The sequence below is a fragment of the Mustela erminea genome, chromosome 3, assembly GCF_009829155.1.
Source record: "Mustela erminea isolate mMusErm1 chromosome 3, mMusErm1.Pri, whole genome shotgun sequence".
NCBI lineage: Eukaryota > Metazoa > Chordata > Mammalia > Carnivora > Mustelidae > Mustela > Mustela erminea.
The window spans coordinates 33,538,505-33,558,798 of record NC_045616.1 but is presented as its reverse complement, the minus strand read 5'-3'; the positions used below and the strand labels follow the sequence as shown (position 1 = coordinate 33,558,798).

The following is a 20,294-nucleotide window of genomic DNA, read 5'->3' as shown; positions in this document are numbered from 1 at the left end:
TTGTCCAATAACTGGGACATAGGAAACTATTTTCGAAAATACCACCACGATTGCAAAATGAAGACTTATTACAGTAATTCCCTTCCTATCACCTCTTAGAAAAAGTTAGTTAGAACTTACTGAAAGAATAGCTTGTGTTATCATTATAGCAGTTCAGGAAGGTAGTCCCAATTTCATCTCAAAGAAACTCCTTTAAACCACAGTGTAGCCATTGGAGGTGATTAGAAGGTTTCCTAGTGAAGACTCTTTACTGGGGTGGGCACAGAGCCCTCTGATGAACCCCAGACCAAGAACCTTGGGGACGTGGGGACTCTGATGGGACTCTGAGTGCTGCAGATGGCGCGTCTTCTAGCACATACACCTTGAGTGTCTCCCCCAGAAAGGTGCCTTGAAGCCTGACTGCTTTAATGTAAATCCTGGCTCTGCACTTGAGTGGCTCTGCAACCGTGAGCAGGATATGGAACCACTCTACACATCTGTAAAATAGGCATGATTCTGGGACGTCATAAGTTAGTTAGGAAACTGAATGGAGTTAATCCAAGTGACGTACAGACTGAATGCTAGACAGTGTTCTAAAGGCCAATTAAGTGCAGCTGTTGGTGTAATTGGTATTATTGTTAGTGTTTTTACCATTATATCTGAAAATCTCCCTCCCACCTGCCAAGTCAAATTTACTGTATTAAAAATAGCAAAATTATTTCTTTATATAAAGTGCTATTTGTGAATTACTGCTTTGTCTCTTAGTATTATAAACAAGCATAATTCTCTACTCAGTAATATTTTCTAACAGACAGCATTCCAGAATGTGCACTTAAACAATCACATACTTTTCATCTAAATGAAGATCTTTGATTAGAAATATTTTGTAGATTCCTTAGATTTGAGGTAGAAGGTATTCTCAGAAATTAAATCCTTAGTTGACAATAGCAATTTTAGGCCCCGCTATCATGTTGTTTCATGAAGGCAGCTTCTTGTTTGGATTCAAGCTCATATGCAGTGCACTTGTACACTTTGCTTCTGAATCTTGTCGTTGGACAAATGACTGTTGATAGAATGGTAGGTTCATAATATTTTTGTCCCATGAATTTTAAGAATTTTATTTCTCCTAAATGTAGGGGAAAATGGTGAAATACTGTGTTAGGAAGATCAGGTAACATTTATGTCCTCCTATATTCAAATACAGACCTAATTTTTATTGCAGAGAAAAAGAGTGTTCTTTTCCTTAGTGTTCAATTTTTTTTGCCTCTTAGATGAGACCATATTTGCTATTTAATCAACTGGAGGCTTTCAAAAAGCATCATTTTTTTATTTTTCCCCTTACAAATATAAATTCTATTATCTGGTAATTGCAGAGAAGCAAGACTGTTACTGTACATTTTCCAGAGAAGTTTTTATAGGGAAACAGTTAAATATTTGCCTGTATAAGAAGGCCTCTATTTTTATAAAAATGGAAAGGTTTTTAAACTGGGAGGCCTTGGAACTTCTATGAAAAATCTTGTGTATGTGTGCATTTCTCCAGTGAATGCAGTCTGTATGAGATACTCAAAGTTAGAAAATAAACAGAATTTTAAAAGGCTAGGAATAACCACCTTATTCACTGTAAGGGCCTATCAGTCATTTGCTTTTCACAAAGTACAGGTTCAGGAATTTCCTTGTTTTCTTCGTAGTGTTTTCTGGGAGCACCTGCACTGAGACACTGGGTTTGGGGCACATCAGACCTGGCCATCAGTAGATGAGGAAGTGAGAAGGCACCCTCCCTGGAAGAGAGGGTCAGAGAGCTGGATACACTTCCTTTCAGTCTTTGCTTGGGCCCAGTTCCAAGGACCCCAAGTTTTTCCTTATTGATCTTTGCCCATCCCCACTCTGCCCTCCTTTCCAGCCCTCAAGATTTTCTTTTACGTGTTTGATGGTAAAAAGTCTCAGTCTTGGTGATATGAAACCACAGCTTAGCCCTCATTTTCAAGAGGAATAGTATAACCTGATGCATTAGTTTCCTCTTGCTGGTTTAACCAATTACCACAAACTTAGCCTCTTAAAAAAGCACGCTTTTATTGTTTTTACAATGTTGAAGATCAGAAGTCCAAAGTCAGTTTTATAGGCCTAACCAGGTGTTGGCAGGGCTGGTTCCTTCTGGAGGCTCTGAAGGGAGAGTCTGTTTCTTTGCCTTCTTCATCTTCTAGAGGCCACCTGCATTCCTTGGCCTGTGGTCTCTTCCCTGGGTATTCCAGCCTCGTGGTTCTGTTGTCACATGGCCTTCTTGTCAGTTGGACCTCCTTATATCTCTTTTATAAAGACTCCTGTGATTATATTGGGCTCTGCTGGACAATCCAGGAAATCTCACCATCCCAAGATCTTTAATTTAATCGTATTTGCAAAGTCTTTTGCCATATAAGTTACTCATAGGTTCTGGGGATTAGGATGTGGACAGTTTATGGGAGGGTGGGGAGATTGTGGTAAATTTTTCTGTCTACCATACCTGGAAACCTAATTTTTATATCCAGTGGATAAGTAGATTCTGAGTTTAGAATAATTAAGAAGCATCAAGATAAAGCTGTGTAGATGTTCCTCAAGCACCTCAAGTTCAAGAAGTCTAAACCTGAATTTTTCACCATCTTGAAACTTCCTCCCACTACACATCCTTAGGTGTTTGATCCTGGTTAATGGTTCTACTACCATGTCTGTCCCCCTCTAACTGGAAACCAGGAGTTGCAGAAGATTTAATTTTCTCTGGTTTTACTCAGCCTTTTCCAAGGAATCCAAAAAATCTACTGATAAGATATCTGCCTGAGATATCTTCCTTCTTTTTGTGTTTCTACCACTCCTGTAACTTAGGTTTTCACCTTTCCTGCCTGGGCTATTATAGCTAGCTATTTGCTTGGTCTTCTGCTTTTAATTCTAACTCCTTAAATTCTTCCTCTAGCTAGCAACTAGAAATATCTGTTGAAACGGAATATGACCATGTTAAGCTTTCTAGTCACTCCGTATAACTTATATAATTGGGTCTGTTTTCCTTGTAATGATTTAAAGACACCCATTCCTCATTGTGACTTGAGATTTAACTCCCTTTCTAGCTCGTATCTTGGCATTTTAGAGATTCACTTTACTGTGTAGATTTTAGTGGTATTGGCTGGTTTGTGTGTCCTGAAAATAGCATCCTTTTTCTTGTATCTGTGCTTCTATTCTCACAGTCCCACTACGTAGACCGTATTTCCCTACACTGCTTTACCTGGCTATCCCTCCCCTGCCCCACTTTTTAAAAGTTGCTTATTTTCCTTGTTGTCATATTTTCCCGGTTACTTTAAAAATACGTACTTTTTATGGAATAGGGTTTTACATCCAGAAGTATTAAAGAGTAGTTGCAGAATATTCACTCTTAATACCAGAATCTATAGAGGAAGTACCCTGTTAATTGTTTACCTTCTCTTCTGCTCAGTGTATTCTGTTGTTAAATATATCTGCAGAATTCTTTATTTGAACTATTTCTCCTTTGAGAATTCATTCTGTTTAATTTTAATGTATTCAGTTTCTGTGGTGAAATTGTTCACCCTTTTACCTACTTTATTCATATTTTTTTTCTTTCCTTAGAAATATGAATCATTATTTTAAAGTCTTACCAGTTAAACTCCAGTATCTGGATCATGTGGAGTTCTAATTCTTAATGTATTTTTCTCCTTGGTGTTTAGTCATGTGGCTCTGTCTTTGCGGATGTCTCAAAATTTCATATTAAGTTGTAGACGTTGTGTATGAAATTCATGTAGTCTCCAGAAAATATCTTCTTCTGGAAAGCAGTCTTCCTCTAATCTAGCACTTTGCTCAACTGAGGCTAATTCATGTCTTGTTCTCTAGCTCTCCAAGTTTTCAGCTAATAGTCTTTCATATTCTGTGGGCCCTCCTCCCTGGTAGGTTCTGAAATGTCATGAGGGGGCATCTGTGTGGCTCAGTGGGTTCAGTGTCTGGCTCTTGGTTTCGGCTCAGGTTATGCTCTCAGGAATGGAGCCCCATGTTGGCCTTTGCTCTCAGAGGGGTGTCAGCTTGAAATTCTCTCTCCCTCTCCTTCTGCCACTTCTTGCCCCCACCACTCTGTCTGTCTCTCTCTCTAAAATAAATAAACCAATCTTTAAATAAAATAAAATGTCATGAGATGTCTCTGGCCTAATTTTCATTAGCTTTCTGTTTAGGGTTTAAACTTCCCTTTCTGTGCAGCAGCCTAGTGTTTGACATGTGTACTGATGAGAAAGCTACATGTATACTTGAAGCTTCCTGGGTCCTCACCAAATGCTTTTCAGCCTTTTGCTCCCATAAGACCCTCCTCTGGGCTTTGCATGGAACTCAGCTGTTCTTGTTCTGAGAATTGGCATGCCCCAGGGTAAAACTGGCTAGAGAAGAAAGCTCACTTCTCTGAAATTCTTTTTTTTTTTAAAAGATTTTATCTATTTATTTGTCAGAGAGATAGAGTACAGGCAGGCAGAGGGAGAAGCAGGCTCCCCCTGGAGCAAGGAGCCCAATGTGGGACTCGATCCCAGGACTCTGGGATCATGACCCCCAGGCATCCCATTCTCTGAAGTTCTTTACACCCCTCAGCAGTTTTCTCTGTTGCCTTCAGATGATTGCTGCGTCTATCTGGGTTTTCTAGCTGGTGAGTAGAGGTGAGAGCTCCTGCCTGTCAGCATCTCCATCTCTCTGAGATCTATGTCTCCTAGAAGCTGAAGCAGCATTTCTTTTTCAACTTCAGTTTGATAGTTGAAAAACGTTCAGTTTGTCTACTTGGGTGTTTATGTTTCTATTGATTTGTAAGAACATTTTACAGATTTCCCAAATTTTCTTTTCTTTTCTTTTTTTTTTTTTTAATTTATTCTTGAACCTTACTTTTAAGATAGAAAATGTGTAAGCTTTTGTTATCAATTCCACTAAGCTTTCACTTTGCTATTTTTTTACTCTTCCAGTTAGGGAGACCCTTTGTGCCACAGAGGACGTATTTATTTTTTCTACTAATCTTATATCATTTTTTATGCTTCTACATTTTTCAATCTAGACCAGTGTTGGCATATTGTCTGAAAGTGCCTGTTTAACCATTTGTCTTGCCCATCTATTATTATCATGATAGAATTATTTTGCTCCTTCTCCCAACAAAAGGATTTCAGTGTGATTTTGATTAGCATTGCATAAGATTCATGAATTAATTTTGGGATAGTTGGGGTTTTTGGGCAGTCTTTTTTGTTTTTCTCTCCTAGGAAAGTATGTCTCTTCATTTATTCATTTTTATGTCTCCCAATAAAATATTATCATCTTCCTTATATACCATCATTTTGTGTAAAATTAATTTCCTATTTTGAATACTGTCCTGATTCTTAATCATCCTGCCACCTTTTTGTGTGTGTCAGAATGTTCTGTGCATACCTTTGTCGTGTTACCTACCCTATATATTGAACTTAACAGTTTCCGTCTCTCTCTCCTCCTAGATTATAGGTACTTCCACGACAGGAACTATGTAATCACATTCATAAGTTGATAACTTCACATTTTAGGAAGGATACCTCCTTCCTTCTCTCTGTCCTTTTTTTCTTTTTAAATTATTCATACACCATGTGGTTACTTTCTACATGGGCGTATTGTATGCACCTGAGCATTGATCTCCCCCCTTCCATGTTACCCTAACTCTTGTTTCAAGGAATCTTTGTTATCATATACATAGTTTGGTTAATTTCTCTCATTTAGATTTTTATATACCTTACACAGAAAAGCATTTAAGGTGGTTCAGTGACCTGGGTTAATTAAAACATTCACTCCACTGCCCAGTGTGATTCAGGTACCAGAGTCCTTGGTCAGGACGCCAGGAGGATTTTGTAAGGAAAAGGAGAGATTTAATTGCTATTGAGATTCTACTTTGTGTCAGGTCTGAGCTATGTGATTTTCCAAGCATTTTATCATTTAACCCCAATAAGAGTCTTGTCTCCTGATTTTATAGATGAGGATATTAAGGCTTAGAGAAATGAAATACCTTGCCAAAAGCCTCTTAAATTCTAAGGCCCATGGTGGGGTTTTAAAAGCTTGAAGGTGTTTGATTCCAGAACCCAGGAATCACAGAACTCTGTGATTTTTGAGACCTGCCATGTCTCAAAATGGCTTTTTGTTTTTAGTACCTTGATTGTTTTCTCCCTAACGACGAACATGGTAAGAATTGTGTTTTAAACCGGGTAAACTAGGTGGACTATATCAGAAAGACTTCAAGTCTAGAAACTGAAATTTTTATAAACATATAAATCTATATATTTCCACAATCAGAAAATTCTTTAAGTTTGCTACTTTTCTTGCAGATTATGCTCCACTAATGAGACTACTTAGGGGAGATGAATACATTCTTATTTGAAATGAATTTTTTACAATGCTGTCACTGATTAAGAATCAGACACACTGAGATCTAGTCTGCTTTATTCTTAACTTTATCTGTGATCTTGGATCTGTCATTTCTCCTGTCTTTGAAAAGGGGCTAATTGTGTAGCTTGTTGACCTTAAAAGCATTTTTTTGTGGAAGTAAAATAACTGAAATGAAAATGATCTGCTAAAATCATAAAGCCCCATACTAGTAGGCATTATTTATAAATGAAACATTCTCTTAGTGGGATTTTTCTGCATTACTCATTTATCAACTATTTATTGAATGTTATTCTGTGTCAGGTACTATACTAGGCACATGAAGTTACAATGATTTTTCATATAACCTAGTGTTTGCTTACTTGATATTAAACTGCACTTAAAGGAGATTTGCAGATACTTCTCATTTTTATCTCCCTTGCACAGTCATAAATACATGTAATGCTTTTTAAATGTTTTCCTTGAATGTTGCTTTGCTTACCTCATATCGTGAGGTCATAAGATGAGCTCCTTAGTATATATTGCAAGATTTTTTTGCTCCACTGTTCCAGTTTATAAGTTTTCTTTTACAAATATAATATATTGAAATGCAAATAGCTTTCTGTGCATCCTGAACTTTCCAAAGAAAGAGGCTCCTTGGGGATCTTTGGCATCAGTGAGGAGAGAAAATTCTTCACATGTAAATTTGGAACTACGGAAATCTCCACAGGAAACCCCAGTTGTCAAAAAGGTGCTTATAAGCTTGACCTGTGAATAAAAGGGTTAAGAAGATGGCTAAGGGAGTAAAGTCAGGTTCAGAGTCTTGTTGTGCCACTTTCTGCTGGGAGTCTTGCTTGCATACCTATCCTCAGTTTCCTACCTGTCCAGTGGGAAAGATGAAAGGCTGTGCATTATAAGTTGACTCTACAGGCCACCGAGGGCTGGGCCGCGCAGACAGGAAGCATGCTAAGTGGTAACTCCAAGGTCACTCTGACCACGAGGCATACCCCTGCTCTGCCCTTCATTCAGTCCTAGAAGGAAGCCCACTTGCTCATAGACTCTCGTTCATAGTCAGCACCGATTGGATTTGCCTTAAAGACAGAGTGCCACAGTTGTCTTTTTTAACATGACATGAATCACTTCTACAAAGGGGTGAGGGAATTCTAAATAGACTCGTCCTCGATAGAGTCTTCAAGGACAGAAGAACCACATTTACAATGGAATTCTGGTTCTTCCATAAAATGATTTCCAATTTGATATGAGTATGTAGATGTCCTTTCATTTTTCTCTCAGAGTAGATCATTATCTGTCATCTAATTTGATGGACAGGTCACATATGAATGCTTTTGCCTTTGTGAGGTGAGGGTTGTTCCTTGTACACAGAGAATTGAGATCATTGCTATAAGCCCCAAGTTAATGGGGCCTACTGTCATGACGAGAGCGAGGAGTCTGGACGTGATCTGGAGATAGATGACCCAGAAAGTGGGGAAAATCAAGGGGGCAAAGTCCAGAGCTTCCTATATAGTCACTTACAAGATGAAATAGAAATCTACTATCCCCATTTTTAGGTTATAACTATTGCTCTCATCTTCTTTAGTGTGAACCAGATATTATTAATTTCTAATAACTGGGTTTGATATTTAGGATATTGAAACCCGTTGATTTCATTCACAGCAGATGGGTTGAAATGGACTCCTATTTAAGGATATTGGCAGAATAACAATTGTTTGACTACCAAACATGATAATAAAACCGAAACTTTAGTTAATTTTTGATTGTGTACTTATTTCTGAAGGAAAATATTTCATATGTGATTATACTTTCTCTGTACTCTACTTATAGTGTGTGTATGTCAGGTGAATTTATGCTGTGGTGCATTTGAAGAACCTGGTGTGAATCTCTAATTATGTTAAAAAAATGATTTTCTTAGTGCAGCGTTATACTCATTATATACTCTACACATTTAGTTTTTGAATAGATTCCTGGCATGATAATTACATAATCATTCAGTACAGTAGAAACATCATTATGGTCACATACTAATTAGCTACTAAAATGAAACAAAACAGAAACTAGTTCATAGTTTATTTTTAAAAGTGACTTAATATTGTACAAAACCAAATGTATGGTTAAAATTATTATTTGCTTTAAGTGTGAATCTTTTCCACCCTATGGGCCATGGGACAGAACCAGTGTTCTGAATGCTTATTACCTAATTGATTGATTGGGAACGTGTTACATTTCATTACCAGAGCCTTACAACAAGCCAGGTGTAGTGGAGAATCCAACCAACCTACCGGTAGGAGTTCTAGGCTCAGTACCTGGGTGTGCCTTAGGGTTTCTGCTGGCCCGAGGCTTCCAACCATGTCTTAAAGTTCTTCACATAATACCTCTAAGCCTCTGGGAACATGAGGTTCAGCAGTAAATCACTCATTTCGGGGATGCTGGCTTGAACATCTTTGGTGCTGAGGATAGGTGATCCTCAACTGTTTTTCTTTCCCAGTGCACATTAGGAACATAATATTGTCTTGCTGGTAACAATGAATCCTGGTAGTTGAGATTCTCCAGGAGGGTTTGTGACAGGACAAGTCAAGTGAAACATAAGCTCTGATAGAGGGCAGTGGGAGGGTGCCAGAAGGTTGGCAGACCCTTCAGGTAAGTCTGTTAAGCATTGCCCTCACTATCCTTTTGAATTGCTTCTGTGGATAAAATAGGGTTTTGCCTAGTACATCAAGGCTTCAGTGTTCTTTGTAAATATGTTTTTGACTGCATGGCTTTGGCCACTCTTCTCTCGTATACCTCTGGAATCTTGGTGAATAGAAGTGATGTAAGTTAGGTGGTGTGATCCTGATGCATACTATAAGCCATTAGGAGTTAGGGACATTTTTATTGCTGTATTGTTGCTTCTGATATCTCAGAATAATATTTCTATCGTAAGAGCTTCTCCCGATAAATGACTAAGTCAGATATTTTATAGATTTTATGCTACGTTCTCTTTCTTTTCTTTTATGTTTTCCTGTTGTCCCTCACTTTCGTTTTGACCACGGCAGGTATCAATTTTATTTCTTACTCAATTTGCGATGCAATTGAAATACACAGAACATACATAAAAGAGCACGACAAAGCTTTCTAATACACTAAGCAAGCAATGCTAGCTTGTGTCTGCCATCTCTGATGTAGCCACTGTGGGTCAGGGGGTCAGGGGGAGATGGGGTTGCTATCGGACTATTCAGTTCTGTGTTCCTGCAGTTACAAATTTGTATAGGAAACCAAAATATTTCAATCAAGAAAATATTCAGTAATGAATCAGTGAATTATATTATTCAAACTTCCTCTTTGAAATAAATATCTTTTGATTTATTTGAAGATAATATGATTAAAATTGATCATAAAGTAAAATCATAAATCTTTCAAAGACTGTGTATTTCATGATGTCTGCGATATGATGGTCTAGAACACTTATGCTCACAGGCAAAGCCTTGAAACCATGAGGATCTCCAACTAAGAATTCTTTGACTATCAAAGAAATTAAGAGAGGACTTCAGGAAAAATGATGAAGTCCTTGAATATTTTTTACAAATGTAGTTATGTTTAAAATCATTCTATAAAAATTAAATGTGTGAAGAATGTCATAATGTGCTAATATAAAATATTGTTGGAAAAAGTCTGCCAGAAACTCCAGTTCATTCATTTTTTGTTCATTCTAAGAATTGCCTGTAGTTTTAAATATTGTCTAAACTTATTCTGCTGGTTTGTGTTGTCCTTTTCTTAGCTAGGCCCAATCAAATCTTTTTTACCATTGTTTGTTATAAAATTTTAACCCCCTTTTTAAGTGAAGTTACTTCAAATGATCTTTTTTCCAGAACCAACTCTCTTGGGGAATAAGGACCCCATATACATAAAATATATATATGTGTGACTCTGTGTGGATAGCCATACATTTTTGTTGTCTTTTAGTGGTCTGAAATGAATGTCAGGATTTTAATTGAAATGAATTGTGGCTGAAGTACAAATAGGCAATGCATGTGTTTTCTTACTCAGAGAACTTAGGCAGGGACCAAGAAATTAGTTTTATCAAGCTGATTGTTTTAGAAAGGCTAATAAAACCATGTGTTATATAGGTCATTTTCTGGGCCACGGAAATAACTTTATTATAGTTCTATTAATGTCTCTTATTTGTATGTATAACATTTATTCTTAGAAAGTGAATCATTATTTCATTACCGTTTGTACTGTGTGTTATTTGTGATGAAATTGTATGTTCTCCAAAAATTGTACCAGAATGTTCCTTATAAGCTCTCTTCGTGTGTTGACTCTATGACTATCTATGAGCTGAGTCCTTACACATAGTGTAAAAAAAGTAGAAAATTTTTTTTAAGACCTGAATAGTGAAGCAGCTGTTTTTGCAGGTATCTTGTGGTCTGTAACCCTTCAGAACAAGACCGAATCTCAGTGGTCTCCGTGTATGTGAGTTCCCCCACAGCACAAGTGTCTTCTGCTTCTGGAAAGCCTGTGGAAATTCAGATGAGTGCAGTTTGGAATACAGCAAGTACTATTTCACAGACAGCCTATGAGGTAGGTTTTTGCCCTAGATCTTAAAGAAGCATCATTAAAAAAGCATAGCCAGTATGTAGTTTATGTATGTAGCCATGCCCCTCTTGAGCTGTCAGATTGGTGTATGTGAAGTGGTTCAAGTTGTGGATACCAGAGGATTTAACTGACCAGTTATATGACACTAAAGGAAAAGAGATCCTGTGTTTCCTAGAATACTAATATCATTGTTAGTAGGTGTATCATATATTATTACTAGTATGTTATTAGCATGTATATTCCATATCTTTGTAAGTATTGGAACTCTTTCCTGAAGTAATAAAGTCATCATTACTTAAAATATTTTGAATTTTTTAACTCAATTTAGTAAAAATTATGCACATTGAATTTGGGACAAATAACACCTTTTCTATGTAATTTCAGTTACTTTCAGCTTTTCACCGCAGATGATGTGACATACCATAAAGGAAAGACTTCCTAACATTTAGGAAGGTGCTTTTTTCCTGAGATACAACTATAGAAAACCAGGCCTGAAGTAATAGATGGTTTTCTTAAAGTAATATTAAACTAGATCCCTGTGTCACTAGAAAAGTTGAATTTTTGGAGTCCTGAGTGCAAGTTAAACTGTACTTCTGAAGGCAGAACCAATAGCTAGGAACTCTAAATGAGAATTACTTTGCTTGTTAAAAACCATTTCTGGGGTGGTGGGGTTATGGACATTGGGAAGTAGTATGCACTATGGTGAGTGCTGTGAAGTGTGTAAATCTGGCGATTCACAGGATTCCCTGTACCCCTGGGACTAATAATACATTATATGCTAATTAAAAAAAATTTTTAAAAAGCCATTTCTGGCTGCTTTCATAAATTCACAGTCTTCTAGTTAGAAAGGAAAAGAATAATAGAAGTTTGGGTCTCAGATGTCGCAGGAGACCGCCTGTCTAGAAAAGGGAGGAGGAGCTCCTAGAACTACCTTCTGGTAGAGGTCACGTACAACCATGGGTGCATCCTCTGTGCTTTGTGCCTTGTCTGCTGGACCAAGGCATTAGATTTCCTGGATAAATGGAAATGTTGGATAGTCTACCCATAAATTCTCAAAACATCTTTATAGTAGAGTACTCTTTAAAATACGGTGGTTTTTTGTTTGTTTGTTTTTAACAGTCTTTTTTTTTTTTAATTTCTTTTCAGCATAACAGTATTCATTGTTTTTGCACCACACCCAGTGCTCCATGCAATCCCTGCCCTCTCCAATACCCACCACCTGGTTCCTCCAACCTCCCACCCTCCCGCCCCTTCAAAACCCTCGGATTGTTTTTCAGAGTCCATAGTCTCTCACGGTTCACCTCCCCTTCCAATTTGTTTTTGTTTCTACTAGATGTATAAATGCTTTTCTCTGAGTAGATTATATTTCTCTTTTTAAAACTTTCTCATCTGTCTTTTAAAGATCTCTTTCCTAGTGCAGATACCACCACTCGGACTGAAAGTGTATACCATTTTGGAATCAGCAAGTTCAGACCCACATTTAGCTGAGTATGTCCTGCATAATGGTAACGTCAAAGATAAAGGAATTTTCAACATGAAGAATGCAAAAAGTACTGACGAAGATATAATTCTAGAGAACTCCTTTGTTAAACTTCGGTTTGGTCTGTCTGGGCTCATGGAGGTATGTTCTGAATAGTTTTCAAAGTCATGAAAGGCTTATCACTTTTATTAGAATGTGTGCAGATTATGTATGTAAAGAGGGGAAAGTTGATGCAAATAACATGGGAGAAAGAATGGATGAGCTATATGTATCTGATTTTCGGGGTGCACTGTGACCACTTGCTCCTAACAAGTGTGGTCTGTGTGGTGTTGCTCCATGAACTGTTACTGGTCCACAAGATAAGTATAGAAGCTGGTACAGTTGAGAACAGTGTTTGTGGAAACTCTGAAAGCACCACGACACAGTAAGTTTATGCCTGCTGAATCTAATAGTAAAAAATTTGAGTGTATATTTGGTCTATCACTTTAAATTTAATTGTCCTAGTAATTCACTGTTATTGTACTTCACAAAAATACTGGTCTGTGCATACTGGAAATTAAAAAAAAAAAAATGAAAATGTGCTTCTTCAGTACAGAAAGTTTTAGAAGCACTCGTCTACATCTCTTCATTTGTGTGTCTCTCTTCCTGGATGAAATGTGTTCTTTTTGTTTCTGTTGTGAATGTTTTAAATTCAAAGATATAAAAGTATACTTCTAAGTATTAGTTTTGGGTGTTCATCCAAGAATCATGAACATTAGAAGCAGAATGTTAGCTGTTTTCAGTCTGTCTTCAGGTTTGGTTTTTTTTTTTTTTTTTAAATCAACATAAACATAGAACCAGGTGCAACATCATTAAAATCTTAAAAGTGAGTTGCTTTTAAACATCGTTTTTATCCTTAGGAAATGATAAATAAAGAAGATGGTAAACGTCATGAAGTAAAAGTGCAATTTTCATGGTATGGAACCACCAGTAAAAAGGACAAAAGTGGTGCCTACCTCTTCTTACCTGATGGGGAAGCCAAGGTAAGTGCCAATGAGCTGAGCTGTGATTAAGGATTTATTGAAAGAGTAATGAAGAAAAAAATGACGTCATCTCATTATTTGGTCATCTGTTAGGTATAGATGAGTTGGTTCCACTATTATATTTCCTTATTGTCACTTGGCAATTGGTAGTCTTAAGTGTTAGGTAAAAAAAAATAATTTTTCAGGGTTGGAATTCAATAAGATGGTATAATGAACAATGGATCTCCATGGAAAGAAGTCAGATTTGATGGAATTCAGGTGCTGTCATGGTGTTCTATACATATGTGGCATGGCATATAGACAGACACAAATTATCTAGCCAGAGGAGAAAAATAAATTGCCCAGTGAGCCATTTTTTTTTTACTTAACTTTCAACACTTAAAAAACAACAAAAAAAATTTTCCCTCCCTTTGACCGTAAAGGTGTAATATATGCAAATTTTGGCACATTTTTGAAAATGCAGAAGACTGAAGAAAACAACAAAATTTACTAGCTATTCCAAAGGCCGTGCAATCTACTGCCAACATTTTGATATATTTTTTGTTGTCTTGCTATGCATATCCCTTTCTCCCCCATTTTCAAGTTTTGTCTTCTTATATTTACATATTTTTTCATTGTGACAGTGCTCACAATCAGATGGTGTGTTCTTTGAAAACACAATTTTAATATATACTGTTGTGATTAAAGGTCTGAGGATCCAACGTCTAATATGGTGACTATAGTTGATAACACTGTATTAATGGATATGCGGAGGGAGTAGAACTTAAATGTTCTCACACACACACAAATGTATATATATGTGAAAAAAAAAGAATTTCCTGTTGTTGCATATGTAGATTTTCTCCCAATACTTCAGTACTGTGTAGCATTGTGATAAGCTTTCTTTGTACCATCCTTTCTATGCAGTGATGAATATTTCCTGAGAATAACTTTCTAGAGGAGTCATTTTTTGTCAGTGGATGAGGCCTTTAAGACTTGATTCGAGCTATTTCTCTGTCCTATAAAGTGACTGCATAAATATTCGCTCCCACCAGCGTTTTTGAGAGTAGCTCTCTAATACACCACTCCAAGCACTGAGAATCAGCCATATCAAAAGCTTTTCCTATAATAATGGGTGAAAAATATTTTACTGTTAAGATTTTGCGATTATTAGGGAAGATAACCTTCATACTCTCTCCTATATCTTTTGTGAGTTTTCTGTTTAAGTTCTTTGACCATTTTTCTACGGGTACAACTTACGGATCTGTAAGCATTCTTTATATATGGTAAAAATTAATCCTTTTTCCTATAGATAGCAAAGTGTTCCATCAGTGTGTCATTTAATTATTTTATGTTGTTATGGTATTTTTTAAATTTTTGTGTAGTCCGTTCTGTATTTTTTTCTTTAGAACATCTTTGCTCTTCTACTTATATAGGTTTTCTCTACTTCAAGATAAGTTTAATTTTTTCCCCATATTTTGATGTCTAGAGACCTGTCTCCTGCAAAAGTTACTTTTGTTCTACAATTTAGAAAAGCTTGCTAACCAAAATCAAATAATAGATTTTAAAGAATAGCATTGATCACCCTAAGGCGTCTAGTTTTTTGTTCTTTTGATTTTTTAAAATCAGGTAGAAATTAAAGGTAAACTATAGCTCAGAGTAGTCATTCCAGAAAGGGCAGTGGATCCTTATAAGCTGTATTAGTCTGTATTCACTTGGACAGGAATTATGGGGTTTTTTTTTTAATGTGTGTTTTTGTTTTTTAACATTTATATTTATTTATTTGAGTGAGAGAGCCAGAGAGAGGGCACAAGCGAGGGGAGCAACAGAGGGAAAGGGAGAAGCAGACTCCCTGCAGAACAGGGAGCCCAGTGCAGGGCTCAATCCCAGAACCCTGGGATCATGACCTGAGTGGAGGGCAGATGCTCAACTGAGCCACCCAGGTGTCCCAGGAATTTGGTTTTGATTGACTGGGTTTTTTTGTTTGTTTTGTTTTGTTTTGTTTTATTTGTTTATTTGACAGGCAGAGAGGCAGGCAGAGAAAGAGAGAAGAGGAAGCAAGCTCCCCACTGAGCAGAGAGCCTGACGAGGGGCTCAATCCCAGGGCTTTGGGATCACAACCCGAGCCAAAGGCAAAGGCTTTAACCTACTGAGCCACCCAGGCGCCCCATTGATTGCTCTTATACTAAAGGAAAAATGAAAAGTAGCTGTACTTACAGAATATTATTCATGGACAGTTGTGACTAATTTATTTAAAATTATTCTATCTTTAAATAGCTCTAATATTAAATAAAAAGACCAAGAGAATTATCACGTGTTTACAAAGAGAAAATACAAGACTCTCAGGGAGGCAGCTGGGCACATCAGAAGTAGACAAGAGCCCAGAAATCCCCATGCCAGCTCTTGTCTTCTTCCCTTACTTTTTAGCTATATGGTAAAATTAGGTCTAAGAACTTTGTAAACTCTTAACACTTTATGTTAATTTCGGAATATTTTTTCTAGAACTAGAGAGATACATTTGGAAGAAAACTGCACAGTCTGAAAATCTGACACTGCTTAAGTAGTGTCTTACTTACTCGACATGCCATTGTTGAGCCTTTCCAGCCTGTAATGCTTAAGAAAATATAATTCCTTGTAGAAAAAAAAAAGAAAATATAATTCTTCATAAATGCTTTCTATTTGTTTCTGTGTTGCAGAAGTTACATTCTGTTCCTGTTTTTTCTTGACACTAGGTTCAAAATGATGAAACCTAAACCAATGGTTGCCATAGTTTTTTCAAGTTTGTAAATTTGCTTTATATTCAGCTATTTCTTTCTAGTAAAAGGGCAGTGTGTTTTATAGAGTAGTAAACCTAACTGTGATTAAACGGTATCTCTGAATCCTGCTTTCTCTTTGCTTAGATGACTCCCTGTGGTCATCCTTGCCACCTGCCCTGACCCCTGAACATTAGGGGGCCATGGTTAGAATAAATGTTTCCCTGGGAAAATGTCACTCCTGTAGAATGAATGGTATTTCTAATAAATAACATATGGACTATATAGAAGGGTTTTAATTAGAAATTTTTATAGCTGGGAGGAATGTTTGTAGATCATCTAGGCCAGTCACATTGTAAACATTTTTATTTTCTGTTTTCAGCACTTTCTGTCTAATGGAAAACCTTATATTCCATTTTTATAGCATGTGCATATTCTGATACATTGTAAGGTTTTGTTTTCACTTGAAATCGCAAATATCAGGTGTTATGTATTATTTTGGAAATGGTAATAAACATCTCTTGGAAAAGTTAAAAGCTAAAATTTTTTTTTAAAAAATGTCATTTCCTCCTCAGCCTTATGTTTACACAACACTGCCCTTTGTCAGAGTGCAACATGGAAGGTTTTACTCAGACGTGACTTGCTTTTTGGAACATGTTACCCATAGAGTTCGACTGTACAACATACAGGGTAAGAAAACAGAGAAGCATAGTTGTGAAACATGTATACTGGTTCTGGAATTTGTGTGTGTGTCACTTTTAGTAAATTAGCCATTGGTTTTTGAACACGGTATATATATGGTAGTCTTTTCTTAACTTGCCATCATACTCACTGTGTGGTTTAAAAATATACTTAACCTTTTGATAATCAGAAATGGTCAGACATTTAACTCTACATATATAGGTTCTTTCCTTCTGTGTATCACCCGTATCTATCATAATATCTGTCTTGGTCATGAGTTCATTAGTTGGAAGCTTTATTTCTAAGATCTAAAAAGAGGGGTTTTTTTGTTTTGTTTTGCTTTTAATTTTACCAAATGGGAATTCTGTCAAGTATGGCTTTCAGTTAGTGGATCACTGACCACCTCGGGGACATACACACACACGCGCACACCCCCTCCACCCCACGTACAGCCTGTCTTAAATATGGAATATATCACACTAGCAGGTGTTAGTGGAACTTAACTTCTTTTTAAGAAAAACATTAGTTACTAGTTCCTTTTGTTTACATCTCTTTACCTCGGAGAGTATAAAGCCGGGCGATTGTTTGTTGCTTTCCGGATGGGACCGAGCAGCATCTGTATCAAACAAGTTATAGTAAATAGGCTTTTAATCCTCTTAGGGACTTAACCACAGGCAGTGGCTCTTGTCCTTCCTTCAGATTTGGGCGGAGCCCGGGTTCCCAGGTACCCTCAGAGTTGTACATTTATTTTGGTTGGTGTTGAATTCACTGTTTTTAGAATAAAGTACTTTTCCAACCACAGGCCTAATCCTAGTAAGTGGACCACTTACCATGGTCTCAACTCTCTTAGGAAAGGACCTCATAAAAATGCCACGTTAGATTTTTCTTTGCTGTTAGCTAGGCTGCAAAAATTACAAAAGGAAATATTGTTTCCCTGAATCTTTATACCAGTAGATAATAAAGTGTTTGAAAACTAATGATAAAATATATGGTCAGATGCTCCTTGCTTTTTGGGTTTTGTGGGGAAGCAAAGGGTACTGCGCTCAGGGAATGTTCACTTTCCTCCCTGCAAGGAAGCCTGTGCTTCTGAAATAAGCTTTTATTGAGTTTTCTAAAATCTCTAGAAAGTCAGAAATAATATTTTTGACTATCCCTTTCTGCTCTTGCATAAGCCATTGTTCAACGTCTCTGAGAGCTCTAAATTACTCCTTCAGCTATGGCCAAAGCTTTCGTTTTATGGGTAAAAAGTAGCATCGTCACATGATGTGCTTATCTGCTTTTAGATTTGCTTAAAACTGTTGCTTGTAATGGAATATTTCTTCCTTGAGTACAATGGGGCACCCACTTTGGCCCAGACCTGTGTCATCAGCATGGTTTACCGTCATTTTTTGTCAGGTATACTCAGGGAATAGGCTGTGTTGCAGAGTTAACGCTGAAACTACTCGCCGGATAATTCCAACTTCTCAGTCAAGTCTGTTCGCTTAATTGCTTTTGCTTTCGTTTAAATGAGTCTGTCCACCATCACGACAGCCTCAGAGTTTTCTCGGGTTGTCCAGGGGATCTGGAGCTCATCACAGAGACGGTTTCTGTAAATTAGAGGGCCTTCTGCTACTGCTGTGACTATAAGCTTAGTTTGCTGTCATACCCCAGTGGTTGATTTGGAAATTAATAGACTCTGGCTGACTTGCCTCATCCCAGAGAACCAGACCCTAAATGCCTTTATTTTCTCCTCTCTCCTTCTCCCCTACTGAGTAGTCCAAAATGCCCAGTGGCTGGCTAGTAGCCCCTTAGCGTAATCAGGAACCACCAAGATTTAACTGACTCCCAGCCCTCCAAGGTGACCATGCCGGTGGATTAGTGAGTTAAGAAACAGAAGTTGTTCACAACTGGGGCGCTTAGAGTATTAGCATAACAAAAGTAATAATAATAAAGTAAGAATACGGACCCCAGATTGCCTCTAGATGTCACAGTGGGTGGAATAAACAGGCTGAAGCATTTGTATTAGATTTTTGTAGTTTGGAAGCAGAAAGCTTCAGAAGTTGGTGGGAAACGACGTATAATGTGAAGTTAACTCAGAGTGCTTTTCCAGATGAGTTTTACTGTTCTTGCCTGGATTGAACCTGAAACCAGCATATATAACTATTCGAAGTGACATAGCAATTTTTCTTTTTGCACTCTCAAGCCCAGAGCGTTTATATTTTTTGGTGGGTTTTTTTTTTTTCCCCAACATGAAAGCTCTCAGTAGGAGATGGAGATACCAGTTCACCTGAAAGGCTTTCATCCAAACTATACATCCTTCTGTGTTTGTATCTGAACCCCTTTCAATAGATCTCCCTCTTGGGAAAAATAAGGCCTGTTGCGGAGAGAGAGCCTTTTTCTCAGTGGCCTTCCTGACCTCCCTCCATCTGTCATTTTCTTTCACACACCGTTGCATGAAGGCTCAGGTTGTCTGGATCCTGGCTTATTGGGGTTTTAATTCACTAATCAAAACCTAAGAAAGAGATGTGAGGTCTTCAGGGTGTTTGGATGTCGACAAGTTCAAAGTGCCTGAACGGGGTCTGTTTATGCCGTACCAAAGCAGCCGCACTTGCCATACTTGAAAGCTCTTCGGTGTTTTAAACTTTGGCCTCATGTAAACCACGCATCTGGGTGATTGAGCAAAATCCATGGACAGGATGTAGCTTTCCCTCTTAGGTGTTAAAGAAAACATCAGCCAACTTACATGCTTTTGTAGATCGGCTTGTATTTAATATTTCTTAAAAGAACACAAATACCTACTTTCGAATTTAATTTACTAAACTGTCTTTGGATGTATGCTAATTTTGCCCCCTTTAAACTGACCAGATGCAGTTACTGGATGAGTATTAAAGAATAGAGCATGTTTGTTGTTAGTTCCGAATTTATGAGCCAGAAAAAAATGGGGCTTGGGGGAGAGAAACTATTAATATTTTATGATTAGATACTATAATTGTATTAGGTTACTAAACCATTAATTAAACAAAAGATTTTATTACCTCTCAGCAACAGGATAAAGAAACAGGAAGATTTGTGATATGGATTATTTGTCTTTATTGAGAGTCTATATTGAGTGTTTCAAAATCCGTTTACTTGAAATACTCTTTTAAAAAACTAAAGTAATGTGAACCTGATAAAGTATCCTTAAATTCCTCAATCTCTGTTTTAGTTACTCTATGACCATTTTCTCCCCAAAGTAACCTTTGGCCCAAATTAAGCTTTGAGAGAAAACAAAGTCAAGAACAGAGCTCAAATAGCACTTGCCAGATTATAAAAACTGTGTGGTCATCATGGATTTTGCAACAAACTGAATTGGTATGGGTTCAACCAACTTTGATGTTTGTTTGTTTCCCCCCCTTAGTGTTTTATATTTAAGTTTCAGTGTCTTATTTGCATTCTCTCCAGATTCTGAAAATGGTAGGG

The 20,294-nt window shown here is 37.2% G+C and overlaps 1 protein-coding gene across 2 annotated transcripts in view; it reads left to right on the top strand.

The window, feature by feature from the left end:
- Positions 1–20,294, top strand: part of MAN2A1 (mannosidase alpha class 2A member 1) — a 169,062-nt gene that overhangs the window by 109,139 nt on the left and 39,629 nt on the right. For both annotated transcript variants that reach the window (XM_032335581.1, XM_032335580.1), the window contains exons 13-16: positions 10,761–10,926; positions 12,344–12,562; positions 13,321–13,443; positions 16,751–16,865. In XM_032335581.1, coding sequence (XP_032191472.1) covers positions 10,761–10,926; positions 12,344–12,562; positions 13,321–13,443; positions 16,751–16,865 — 623 coding nt within the window. The remainder of the gene's footprint in view (positions 1–10,760; positions 10,927–12,343; positions 12,563–13,320; positions 13,444–16,750; positions 16,866–20,294) is intronic.